The sequence below is a fragment of the Benincasa hispida genome, chromosome 11 (genome assembly GCF_027475165.1).
Source record: "Benincasa hispida cultivar pf3 chromosome 11, pf3_genome.v1.1, whole genome shotgun sequence".
NCBI lineage: Eukaryota > Viridiplantae > Streptophyta > Magnoliopsida > Cucurbitales > Cucurbitaceae > Benincasa > Benincasa hispida.
In genome coordinates, this window is record NC_143488.1 from 17,770,169 (window position 1) to 17,784,970 (window position 14,802).

Below are 14,802 nucleotides of genomic sequence, written 5' to 3' on the forward strand. Positions count from 1 at the left end.
AAAAATGACAAGTTATTAAAGAGGTTTAGGTTAATGGCAATTAAGTAATGCTTTGTTGTAAATGGCAAGATCCTCAGACGACCAACAGGACAAGCAAACAATCAGAAAACAGCGGTCAGACAAAGAATGAAACCTACAAAACAAAAGGTCATTATAGGCTGAGTCGCGGAGCTCGCTCTCTTTAAGATGTTTCGCTCGCTCTCTTTAAGATGTTTTGCTACTCTACCCATGTGTGCAAGTAGGTCAGGAATACTGTCAGGTCGTTACCAAGATAAAACAGCTCAAAAAAAAAAAAAAAAAAACCAGATAAAAAATGCATCATTACCGACTGAAACACATACCCTTCTGACTGATTGGAAGAAAAAATAAGTAGAGGAGAGCGATCGAAATAGAAGAAAGTGTAGAAAAAATGTTGTGCTCTAAGTTGCTGAAGGGCACACCTTTTATAGGCCTTCAGAGGTGAACTGCTACGAGAGGAAAGCGCGGTTAGCCTCTGAACATGCGCATAGAAGGCGGACGGCTGAAGATGCAGACGGAAGATGTACGGGGAAAGACCGAGAAGACACGACAAACTAAGGATTTTTTTCCTTTTTAAAAAAAATAAAAATAATAAGATAAAAAATAATAATATTTGTATGAAAAAAACAATCACACATACCCGCCCGGACGGTGGCAGCGTACATGTGGGACGTCCACCGAACCCACATTGGTCAATCTACTCACTCCCTCTAAAACATAGGTACTCCTTGAGGCCCAAACCCATAGCCCAAGGTTGAAGTACAAAAAGGAGACTTCCTTTTCAAAATTTTCTAATGTGAGATTCTCCAACCAAAGGTTGGTTCCCTTATGATTTTTTTTTTCTAAAAAATAAATTTTCATCAAACAATCCCCCATTTGAAAATTTAAACATAAGAGAAACAAAAAAATTTCATCGAGCAGTTTTAGTTTATACGATACTGTGTATAAGCAAAGGTGTCTTACGACTTGAACCTTTACATAGTGTAGATGATTTCAAATATACTAGAATAACCCTTGGTTTTGAACTTTATCTCTAACATCTCACACATAGTGTCATTAAGGTATAGTTCGAAAGCTCGTGTTCTAACGTCTAGCATGTGTATCCTGGTTTAATGAACACTCTAAAAAGTTTGCCTAAAAAACTACATAGGAAGCGACCCCCACTTCCACATTCACATAGGTGAGTCTATTAGGAGTACTTCTGTAGCTAGGTACTCCAGTTGTCATCAAGTATAGATCTCATTAAGAATTGAGTTCAACCTCTCTTACGCTTTAGGATATCATGCTCAGATTCTAATTCATAGGAATGGAACTCTGTGTTTGGTTTAGCATGATTCACTATATATCACTTGTAATCAGTTATTACTCGTTGAACCTGTTTCTTGGGATCTCCAGTCTACAGGTTGGGTTTTTCTCAGAGTGATTCATCTTTCTATAGGCATGAGTCCTATCTTTTATGAGGTTTTGAAAACCTTCTATCTGGCCAGTCCTTTCATCAAAGGATCTGCCAAATTTTCATCAGTCTATATATGATCCACTCTAATTGCATCAGTAGTGAGAAACTCTCTAATGGTACTGTGCTTACAACATATTTGTCGTCTCTTTCCATTGTAGTAACGATTCTGAACTTTTGCGATTGTTGCAGTACTATCGCAACGGATCAATATGGCTGGTACCGACTTTTCCTATAAGGGAATCTTTGATAGCAGACTTCTAAGCCAGCCTACTTCTTCACTAGCTTTCGCTAGTGCTATCATTTCTGACACCATCGTAGATTGGGCTAAAATAGTCTGTTTCTTGGACTTCCAAGAGACAACTCTGCCTGATATGTTAAAAATATAGTAACTTGTAGCCTTTGAATCATCTGAAAGAGAGTTTCAATCAGCATCGTTGAACCTTTCTAGGATAGCGAGAAACTTCTGATAATGTAATCTTAGGTTTTGGGTTTTCTTCAAGTACCTCATAATTCTTTCTATAGCATTCCAATGTTCTTTACTAGGTCTGCTTGTAAACCAGCAAAGTAATCCTAGAACATAAGCTATGTCAGACTTAATACAATCAGCAGCATATCTAAGACTGCCTATGATGCTTGCATACTCAGACTGATTAACACTGTCACAAATGTTCGTGAACAACTTAGCACTAGGGTCATAATAAGTACGGACTGGTTTACATTCAAAGTAATTATAATTTTTTAGAATCTTTTCTGCATAGTTAGATTGATCTAAAGAAAATCCCTTTTCAGACCTAGTCACTTTTATGCCTAAGATTACACTAGCTTCTCTTAAGTTTTTCATGTCCAAGTTTGCACTCAATATTGATTTCACATCATTTATGACGTGCAAGTTCGACCCAGAGATCAACATATTATCTACATATAGACACAAGATAGTGCAAAGATTATTTTCAAACTTATAGTATATGTATTTAACACTTTCATTAACCTCGAAACCTTTTGATAGGATTAGGTCATCAAACTTTTTATGTCATTGCTTAGGAGCTTGTTTTAATCCATAGAGGGATTTGTCTAATTTACGCACCTTATTTTCTTGACCATAGACTACAAAACCGTCAGGTTGTTCCATGTAAATCTTTTCTTCAAGTTCACCATTTAGGAAGGTAGTCTTTACATCCATCTGATGTATTACGAGGTTATAAAGGGAAGAGAGAGAAAACAAGACACAAATTGAGTTAATTCTAGTGACAGGGGAGAAAGTGTCAAAGAAGTCTACGTTTTCTCTTTGTCTAAAGCCCTTTGCCACTAACCTAGCTTTAAACTTGTCAATTGTTCCATTAGGTCTAAGTTTCTTCCTTAAGATCCATTTGCATCCTATTGCCTTGCAACCTGGGGGTAGATCTATTAAGTGTCAAGTTCTATTTGACTTAAATGAGTCCATCTCATCATTTATGGCTTCTTGTCATAGGTTGGAATCTATTGAGGACAAGGTAGCTTTTAGATCTTTAGGATCTTCTTCTACATTATAGGTCTGGAAGTCATCCCTAAAATCCTTGGTGGTTCTAGTTCTTTTGCTTCTTCTAGGTTCTGGATCGGTTTCCTCTATAGAGGTAGGATTTCTAACTAAGGTTAGATCACTGGATCCCGAGCCCTCAGTATTCCTTGATTTAAAAGGAAATCTATCCTCAAAGAAGTTGACATCACTCGATGATCACTTGGTTTACTAGATCATAGAACCTATAGGCTTTACTATTTAAGGCATAACCTATAAAGACGCACTCATAGGCTCTACTAGCTAGCTTTCTCCTTTTCGGGTATGGAATCCTTACAAAGGCTAGACAACCCCATGTTCTAAAATAAGACAAGTTTGGTTTCTTATTCTTGAGGATTTCGTAAGGTGAAGTTGTGCTTTTAGACTTTGGGATTCTATTTAGAACATAACACACGATGAGGATGATTTCACCCCACCAATAAGACACACTCCTAAACTAAGTAAAATAGCAAATACTAGCTCAAGTTCTAGTTTTTCTTTTGGCTTTTCGGTTCATTTTAGGAGAGCAAGGTGCGCTCTTTTCGTGTATTATTTCATGTGAGTTAAAGAACTCATTAAAGTTGTCCAAGACGTACTCAGTTCCCTTATCACTACGATGTCTTTTAATCTTTCTGTGAAACTGATTCTCTACTTTTGAAACAAATAATTTGAAGGCATCAAAAGCATCACTTTTATTTTTCAGTAAATATACAAAAGTAAAATTACAGCAATCATCAATAAAAGTAATGAAATATTTTTTACTCCTGAATGGGATTTTACAGCCCAAAAACGCGGTTGTGGGAGGGGATTTGCCAATACACCTTAACAAAATGGTGTATCAGAAAGGATAAACAGAACCCTGTTAGACATGGTTCGATAAATGACAAATTATGCTTCTTTACCTAACTCATTCTCGGGTTATGCAGGTGGAGACTACAACTTATCTTTAAATTAGACATGGGAGAATATTGTCAATACCAATTCCTGTGGAGGGAAAAATAGAGTTTTTAAATCAATCGATGGTCAACTTCATAACATGGCCTCGTGAACTAGTAATTATGGACGACGAGGAAAAAGTATGCCTCTTTTTCACTATATGAGTTTGGTTATTTATTATTTTTCGTATTTTGAATTTGTATCTTTGGTTATGGTAGGAGTATTCAACAATTAAGAGATTTACCAATACCAATTCCTCCAAATATACGGACACCAACGACACCATTAAGCTCTTTAATGGACATGACATACACAACATAAATGATGTAGACATGATTCGTATCAATTTACTTGGGAGGGGTATATTTGTTTATTTAGGCCGTGATGATATGATTCATTATTGCAGTATGGTTGAAATTGGTTATATGTGTATATTGACATACATTGGATAAGTATTATTCATCTTGATTCACAATATTCATATATATTTTTTTCATGTTTAAATAATGACTTTTGCTTTGTTTAGGTATCTTTGGGATGAATGTGACGGACATGACATACACAACATAAACGATGTAGACATGATTCGTATTAATTTGAACGAGCACATATTTGGAAGGGGCATATCTATTTATTTAGGCCGTCATGATCTGATTTAATATTGCAGTATGGTTGAAATTGGTTATATTTGTATATTGACATACATTGCATAAGTATTACTCATCTTGATTCACAATCTTCATGTATATTTTTTTCATGTTTAAATAATGACTTTTGCTTTATTTAGGTATCTTTGGGATGAATGTGACCGTGATAATACCAAGAAGTTTTTTATACTTGACCAAGAAAAATATCACCACATGTGAAGTCTCTAGACCTTCGACCTAGAAATTTAGCCAACCAACTAGAATCGGCTAATTTGGACCAATTATTTCTTATTCCATATAACACAAAGTAAGTAAATACTAGTTCTTTAGTTATTTTTAATTTTCATTATATGCGTACTAATTTTTCAAATTTGTTGCTTATTATAGCTATCATTGGATATTGATTGTAATCAATTTCCAAGAAAATTATGTTTATGTTTTAGACTCTACTCGAAGTAAGGTTCAAGAGAAATTTCATGGAGTTATAAATATGTAAGTGTAATTGAACTTTCTTAGCTCTTAATTCAAATATTTATGTTTGTCTAATGTTTTCAAACTATTAGTGGATTGAAAACATGACAAGCCAAGCACGATCTCTAACACCATCGGTCTATTCCAAAATGGAAACCTATAAAGGTTACATTAATTTTTTAACAAATTATGTTCATTCAAACATAAGAATAATTATTTTCAACTTTTTCACATGCATGCCCCCATCAATTAGATTTTGTAGGATGCAGGTACTATGTGCAAAAGTATATACATGAAATAGTGCATAATCCTACTACTCCCATTACTAGCCTCGTACGTAAATTATTTATTTTTTATATACTAGCTTTAATTTAATAAATCATGTAAACTTATGTTGAGTTTATCTTCTTTTTTTTTTCTTTTTGTAGTTCAATACAAAAAATGCATATACCCAAGGAGAGATTGACATTATTCGAACACAATAGGCAAGTTTTGTTGGCCGATTTGTGTAAGGATGTACTTATTTATTTATTTATTTATTTTTTGTCTCAACAGAATGTAAATGCTAGCTTAAAATGAATCTTGACGAGTTTTGAGTAAAATATGCAAGTTTAGAATGAATCTGAAGTACTAATCGTTGGTTTGTGGATAGACAAATTATTATCTAACCATGATCTTTTTATTGGAAGATTTATGTATAATTTTTTTGTTTATGGGTATTGGGTGTAAGTACTCATCGAATTACTAATTGATATTTGTGAAGGAGAGAAATGATTATTAATACTATACAAGTGTTTGGTATTTCTGATTGTAGTTTTGGAGAAGCGGATAGTTCCATATGAGTGTTGGATATGATAATTTTAATTATTGTTCTATGGAAGTGTATTAACGATATACAAATGTTGATTAGTATGTTTATTCATATTTAATAAGTACTTATATAATGGATTGGAAGTACTAATTATTGTTTGTGGATAAATTATTATAGAAGTGTGCTTTAATGCAGGTAACTTTTTATTTAGTTTTGTGGTAGAGTGTATTGTTGTGTTTATTGTTATATTTTAGGTATGGGTTATGTGCATTTATAGGTGGAAGAGAAATATTGTTGGCTTGCCATGTAGAAAGCCATACACTACAATAAACAATTTTTTATATTTTTTTTAATAAAATACGATGATGGACATTTTCTGACTCAACATGAGACATATAATGATGCTTTTAACTGTTTGACCTACATTAAAAATCGATTGGATAATATAAAAAGTGAGGCATAAAAAAAAGGACAATTATTGAAAAAAAATTGGTAAAAACCGACATTGAAGATGGCATACAATGTCGATTTTAAACCACAATCGGGTAGGAACCCTCCATTCTGCTTGAAACTCGACATTGAAGATGGTGTACAATGTTAGTTTTGAACAGACATTGAAGATAATTGGTACTAAAATTTTGGTCAGCTATATTGTTATTTAACCAACATTAAAGACGTTTCATAACACAATCTTCAATGTCGGTTTTCAGTCGACATTAAAGTCTTTTAATGTCAATTTTAAACCGACAAGTACTCCCACTCCCAACCCTTCTCCATAACACTTATTATTAACATTCAAAGCTTTGAAGTTTGAAGATATGGCGAACAAGTTGGGACCTTCTTCTATCTTTTCCTCTCTTCTCTTCTTCTCTTTGGTAAGCTTTTATCTTCTTTAAGTCACCTTCTTCAGTGTGATTTATTCTCTTAACATGGGCCATTATTGTTCGACCTGCATTTTAGATCATCGGAACCACTTTAGCGGCTCGTAATCTGAATGACAATGTGTTCGAATGGTTGAAGAAGGACCATCGTGGTCTTCCCCGTGCTGTTATTCACGTCTCCGATCTAGACCGTTCTATTAGGTATGTCATCTACGTATGCTTCTTAACCTATATTCATATAATTTAAGAGCTAAAGTTTTGGGTATATTGGTGACATCCTATCTAAACTTCTTTTTTCGTAATATCCTTTTATTTCATATTTAACTAAGAAATACGAACACTTTAGTTTGGTTAATATTGTCCTTGTATAGAGATATTGTATATTTACGTTAGTGGTATAAAGTCAAAGTAAAACCAATATTTGTCGTGTAAACATCAAACATTTGTTGTGTATACCAAATAGATAAATATTTGACAAAAATAATAAATTTTGAGAACAAAATACATCAAACTGATTTTGTATGCATATAAATGCATAAATTCATTGACTTTGGATTTCCTTGTTTAGAAATGATATAAATTAAAAAATATATATTTACATAAATGTCCTCTTGTTTTGTGTGTCCTAACTAGATTTTTTTTAAGAAAAATGACATGTTGTGTCCATGTCGCATATTTGTCGCATCGTGTATGTGTTTTTCTTAGTAACCAACTATAGTTCAATTGAGTCAAATCATGTAACCTACTTTTTCAAATTCAAACGTAAAATCTATCGAACACCAATTTATTTTATATCGTAAAATCATAATTTACCAATGATTATATTAGAAGCTACGCTACTAATTTCAAACCATGCCTATTAATGCTTTTGATTAATTTGTAGGTTTTACATGCAAGGCTTTGGAATGAAACTTTTAAAAAGAAGGAATTTCCCCGATCGTCAATATAGAGACGCCCTCATTGGATTTGGGCCCCAAAATACTCATTTCTTATTAGAATTAAGACAAAATGAGATATAACATATTTAATTAAGGTTCTGTTCGATAACAATTTTATTTTTTATTTTTTATTTTAATAATTAAATCTATTTCCTCTTTATTTATTATAATGATTTACATATTTCTTAACTATCATTGTTGAATTTTAGTCAAATTTTAAAAACAAAAACAAATTTTTAAAAACTACTTTTTTAATCTTCAAAATTTGGTTTGGAAGTAATGTCTATAGACTTAATTTTTAAAAATAAAAATAAAAAATTAAATGGTTATCAAAGGAAACCAAAATAACGTACCCATAATAACACTTAAGAATATATCTTAATAATAATCTCTTATCTCAAATTTTCAGGATATGATTCAAATGATGTATTTATTGGGACAGAGTTTGGACACTTTGGGATCGCCACTCAAGATGTGGGGTTTTTTTTTTTTTAATATATAGTTCTTATAATATGTTCCTTTTATTATTGAATTGATAATTAATTATAAACATATGGTTTTGTAGATCTACAAAACTGTGGAGAAAGCTAGAGCTAATGGTGCATTGGTTATCCATAAACCCCAAAAAGTTAACCAAACCATCTTTGCATTTGTGGAAGATCATGATGGTTATAAGTTTAAGCTCATTCAAAGGACAACTTCAAGTGATCCTCTTGTTGAAATCATGCTTCATGTACAAGATTTGAATACTTCCCTCAACTTCTATACAAAGGTAAGCTTGGATTCTAGATATTGAATAGAGAATTTCAGCCTTTGATTGATTTTGATCGAATATAGTATATCTTATGCTATTTGAACAACGGTTAATGTAAGCTAATCTAAAGATGACTATTTAATTTTTCGTTTTAGTTTTTGAAAATTAAGCTTATAAACACTCTTTTACTTCTAAATTTCTTGCTTTATTATCTATTTTCTATTGAAGTTTTCAAAAACCAACCTATAAGGTTTGAAATCTAAAAAAATAATTTATTTTTTTCTTTTTTATTTTTTTATTTTTTCTTTTTTATTTATTTCCCTTTTTTTAAGAATTGGCTAAGAATTCAACTCTTTTACCTTAAAAAGATAGAAATCATTATAAGAAAATTGAGACAAAATAAATTTACTTTTAAAAATAATATATATATATATATATATATATATATATGTATGTATGTATAAAACCAAATAATTTTGTAATGAGACCTAAAATATTTATTTATTTATTTATTTATTTTACGTCTTTTGGAGTGTTATAGATTTGTTATTATGTAGTGATACTTCCTTCTTGAAAAAGTAAGAGACATGCATTTTTATTATACAAAGATATGGATTGAGCTTCGATCAATGCCAAATGATTTCATATTCATAAGTTATTTTCATGAAAAAATCAAAGGTAATGAATTGTTATAATATCTAATATTATTCGATTATTGTGTATGAAGTTTAATTTTAGACTAATATTGAAGTAATTGTCTTATACGTTGCTTAACGCAGGCATTAGGAATGAAGTTGTTTGAGAGGCAGAATAATTCAACAGGACAGGTATAGAAACTATCATTTCATTTCGAATTTAATATATACAAGTAATTTCAACTTTGGTTTAATGCAAATACTTTATGCTGCCGTTCTCAAAAAATAAAAAATGATAATAAAAAAGTGTCAAATTTATAAAAGGAAGAGTTACAAATATAGACATTAGACCCAAAATATTAGCAGATATAACATAATGTAAAAAAATTGTAAATATGATCAAATTTAAATAGTCTATCGATAATAGATCATATTATTAGTAGGAGTCTATCAGTGATAGACCATATCATTGGTAAGAGTTTATCAACGATATAAGTCTATCGCTGATAGATTTGTCTATATTTGCAATTTTTTTTAAATGATATTATACACTTGGTTATTATTCCTAAAATTGCTACCAATTGCAATTACACTTTATAAAAATTTAAAAAAAAAAAATGCCTTTTAATAGAAGTTCTGTTTTTTTCCATTATTTTATATCGTTATCTTTATTTTCTATTTGTCACTCAATTATTGGTTTTTTCATAGTCAAATTCTAAACAATAATAATTTTTTATGTTGGTCTCATTTAATAACTATTTTGTTTTTTGTTTTTTGTTTTTTGTTTTTGGTTTTTGGCCTTTCAAAAAGTTGTTTTTTGTTTTTGGAATTTGGTTAAAAATTCAACTATTGTACTTAAGAAAGATGCAAATCATTGTAAGAAATGTAGATGAAATAGTCTTAATTTCCAATAACAAAAACAAACTAAATGGTTATCAAGCGAGTCCTACTTTTTTCGGTTTTCTAATTTTTGTTTGGTTTTTTAAACTAAAAAGTAAATAACAAAGAAAGAAATTTAGATGTGAAAGTAGTGTTTATAGGTCTAACTTCAAATACAAAAAAACAAAAAATCAAATGGTTACCCAAGTAGTTTTCTTCCATTGATTTTTGAAAACATTTCTATTTGAATTTATTTTTTAATATATATATATATATATTTTTTTAACAAATTTAGTTAAGAATTCAAATCTTTAGTTAAGAATTCAAATGTTTATTTAAAAAAAAAAAAAAAAATGCTTCCATTCTAGAGATTTAAAGGCAAATTTATTATATAATAGGTTATAATATTATTTTCTTCAACTAAAAGTATTTTAAAATGTCTTGGTTTATTATTTTGTTGGGCAGATTGTTTTGGGGACTTTGGGTTATGGAGTAAACCCAAGTAAAACAACAATCTTGCAATTGGAAAAGAGAAAAAATATCCCTCGTGATGATGGACGAGATGGCTATTCGATGGTATGCCCAAACTTTAAGCACTATTTTTTTATTTTTTTTTTTAACTATATGATATGTTATTTTTAGACTCAGTTTCCTCTAATTCTTCTTTTCATTTGTCAAAGTGAACATAACTCAACTGACATGTAATCTATTAATAATAATAAAATAAAAAAAATAAAAAACTATAGTTCGAATCTTTCAATTTCCTATTGTACTATAAAAATCTTCCTCAACATGAAGTATTATTAACGTTGATTTGAAGCACTAATTCAATGGTTATAGTATTAATAATAACTTAGCTATAATCACATTGAGCTTAACTTATTTGTTACAATATTTACTAGCATCTCGAAGTTGTAAGATTTCATTGAAAAATAGAGAGACCTCACAATAATTATATAATAAGATGCATGAATATATATTACTCCTCTTGTTGCTTATCAGTTCCAATCAGTTTTGAGATGAAACCTCATGTTTATCTAACATATAATTTCAAAGCTTATAATACTCAAAAAGATATATCTGGTAAAAAAAAATGTTTATGAGATATACATAGATTACTCCTCTCAGAGCCAATTAATTTTGGGACTCATCAGTATTATATTCTAGATTTAAATTGTACATCGATCTCTATACTTTCGATTTTGGTTCGTTTTGTTTTTTATACTTCGAAAATGTTCAGCTTAATTCTCATATTTTAAATTTTAGTTCATTTTGGTTCAATATACTTTTAAAATGTTCATTTTTTCTGTTAGTACTTTTAACTTATACGTTTAAAATGAATAGATGGAATAATCCTTCAACTTCTTTTTCTAAAGAAAGTCATCTTGTTTGGCTCTTGTCTTATTGTTCTATCAACATATATACATAATGGAAAATTGAAAAGTAAATAATATTATGATTGGTTATTCCATTTTCAGGTGTATATTGGCACTGACAATGTAAACAAGAGTGCTGAAGCTGCTAAGTTGGTAATGAAAGAGCTTGGTGGTAATCTAATAATCGAGCCTGTTCTCTTTTCCAATATCAATGTCAAATTAACTGGCTTTACTGACCCAGATAACTGGATAACTGTAAGTACTACAACATTTTACTTCTTTTATTTTATATTTTTTGTAAATTACAAAAATCACCTCTAAAAGCGTCATAGTTGCGATTATACCCTTAAACTTTCAATTTAAAAAATTATACCCTCAAATTTGTATAAGTATTAGAATTTGATCAAATTGGTTCTTGAATTTTATATGATTGTATTAATGGATACATTTGTATAAGTTTGAGTGTTCATTTTTTATCATTTTTGGATTCAATTTCAACAATTATTGTAAGTTTGAGGGTCTAATTTTAATACGTGTAGAAGTTTGAGTGCTTAATTTTTAGAATTGAAAGTTTGAGGGTGTAATTGTAACTACTACGGTATTTTTTGCAATTTGCCCTTATATTTTTATTTGGTGAATTGGAAAAGTTAACTCTGAAATATGGTGGTACTTATAATTACATCTTTAAAATCTCAATTGTCAAAAATGAGCCCTCAAATTTATAAGTGTAAAAATTAGACCTTCAAACTTACATTAGTTATAGAAATTCGGTCCACCAAATGATAAAATTGAACTCTAAAACTTATATAATTGTTATAATTTCTACAATTATGTAAGTCTAAGGGTTCAATTTTAACACTTGTATAAATTTGAGAACTCAATTTTTATAATTGAAAGTTAAATGGTATAATTACAACTACCATCATATACTTTACGGATGGTTTTTACAATTTTTTCTAATTTTTTTTAATTATATTTTTATGAAATTAAATACACAAGAATTCTATTTTAATTTTTAACAAAAAAAAATAATCAATACATACCCTCTTAAACTTTGAGTTTGTACCACTTAAAACGTTAAAATAATTATTGTATCAATTAAATCCCAAATAAACTCCTAGACTTTTAAATCAATTTAAATCTTTTGTTTTGAGTTTTATTTTACAAATTTGTTAAGTGGTTTTTCATCAATATGAGTTGGTTTTTTCTCTTCTCGTCTTCTTTTTTCATTCTAGTCATTACATGTGAATTACTTTTCTTACTATTTTGGTAAGAATATATTTCTGAAGAACAATAAGATGGGATAGTCTAAATTCACGATTCAATTATTGGTTCTTTTAGTTTTAATTTAATTTTTCACAAATGCACACATGTATATATTTGATTTTATTAATTTCTCTTAAATTCTTATACATATCAACATTTATTTATTTATTTATTTATTTTTACCTTCAGAATATGGTCGACAATAAAGATTATCAAAGAGGAACACTATAAAGAAAAACAAGAATGTGAAAAGGATCAAATTCGGAGGATTATATACATTAATTTCTAGAAGACGAAGATCACTTTATTACTTACTTCAACTTGTACTTATTATAATATTATAGTGTTGTGTTATTTATTTCCCTATTTTGTTATTCACGTAGAGATTTTTCAACTCTTGTTTAGCGAATGTGGATGTCCTCTTGAGTGAATATACAATCAAGTTTATGAAGTTACTTTTAAATCATGTATTCTTATCAGAAGGGCAATTTGTATTATTTGTAGGTATGGTATGTAATTGGGCTCATTTTTATTATGTTTAGTCTCATTTCTTTTCTAATAATAATTATTATTTTCTAGTAGAACTTAAAATATAAAACTATTAATTAAGTGAAATTGTATTGGTTAGCAAAAAAAATATTATATGGGTTTTTGCAAATCTAGCAATGGTATCAATGGTAAACTGACTGATATACCTAATAGAAAGTACTAATTAGTTGACCCATATACCAAACATAAAATATATTAGTTAATTGATACACAAAACATGAAGTATATCAGATATATTATTAATATACATGTTGATACACCAAAAAGAATAAAATTAGAATAAAAAATGAAAATCAGATCTAACAATTTTTACTATATTTGTAAATTTTAAAAAATCATGGCTAAATTTAAAATTTTTAATTTTTTTTTTTTTTGGCTATTTTTGCAACTGCCCATTAATTAAGACAAATAAATAATTAGAGGCGAAAAGAAGTCGGGCATGTTCGAAGTAGACAATCTAGCTAATGCCAAAAGAAAGAGATATTGATATGCCAGCATGAGCATTATTCAATTGATATAAAGTTTGTAATATCGACTTGAGATCAAATATTCGATTCTCTTATTATATGTATTAAAAAAAAAAAAAGTAACGTGATGAAATATGTTTAAACATGTTTCCCTTCTATGGAATAATCAATGAGGTTGTAGTCGAATGCATGCATGTTTTGAGTTTCCATTTCGTCTTATTTTGTTTTTGTTTCAAACTAGCAAAATTCTAAGTTTTCGGTGGTTTTTTTTTTTTTTTTGAAATGGTATTTTAATTAAAGTATTGGGTGGGGGATCGAACCTCAGACCACGAGGTTAATAGTATGAATACTATGTCAGTTGAGCTATACTCTTATTGACAAATTTTCGGAGGTTGATAGCACTCCAAAAGTGCTAATTTTAAGACTCCTATTTGAACTAGTTTATGCTTAAAGTAAATTCTATGATGTCCTTTCAAGTGTTTGTAATGGTGATGAGATATGTAATTATTGAATATATATACCAGGAAAGAAAGTGAAGCAAATTGAATATTAAGACATAAAATTGGATTTAATTGTATAGATAAATTCATTATTTAGAAACTTTCAAATTGGATTGAAACCTCAAATTAAAATGATGTTTCATGTATAAACTTAACATGTATGAAAGTTAAATTTGTAGTTTCTTCAATTTGAATGAGTTATGTTTGATTTTTGTCAAGTAATAACTCAATCGAGTTAAAATTGATAAATGTTTCAATTTTCATATTTATTTTATTTTATTTTATATTTTGGAGAGTTACTAAGCCTCTAGCCTATAAATAGCAACTTGGTTCTTCATTTGAAGCATCTCATTCCGAAGTGAAGACTTCTACCCTTTCTTTATTTTTTTTCTTTTGTTTTTGAGTTGAGTTGAGAGCAAGTATCCAAGAGTTCTGCCAGATTTGATTAGTTCGAGGTTGCAGTTCTGCTGGAGTTAGTCGTTAGTATCCTATTGAAACGATTGCTATAGTCTACTTGCAGCCTATGCAGAGTGAATAATTGTCTTTAGGACAAAACTTATCAGAAGCATGCCTTAGACTATAATAAAGGTTTTGAGGTTCTTTCAACACTTTGGTTATATTCATATCCAATCCTTGTTACATCATCTAGCTTAAGTTTGAGTTTAAATACTATACAACTGTTTCTAA

The 14,802-nt window shown here is 29.5% G+C and overlaps 1 protein-coding gene across 1 annotated transcript; it reads left to right on the top strand.

Moving 5' to 3' along the window:
• The first annotated feature begins 6,688 nt into the window (after positions 1 to 6,688).
• LOC120089927 (lactoylglutathione lyase-like) lies at positions 6,689 to 13,065 on the top strand. Its single transcript, XM_039047371.2, has 9 exons — positions 6,689 to 6,745; positions 6,831 to 6,952; positions 7,635 to 7,759; positions 8,099 to 8,163; positions 8,255 to 8,461; positions 9,223 to 9,270; positions 10,423 to 10,533; positions 11,436 to 11,588; positions 12,789 to 13,065. The coding sequence occupies exons 1-9, from the start codon at positions 6,689 to 6,691 to the stop codon at positions 12,828 to 12,830; spliced, it is 930 nt and encodes a 309-aa protein (XP_038903299.1). The 3' UTR covers positions 12,831 to 13,065.
• Positions 13,066 to 14,802: the final 1,737 nt, after the last annotated feature.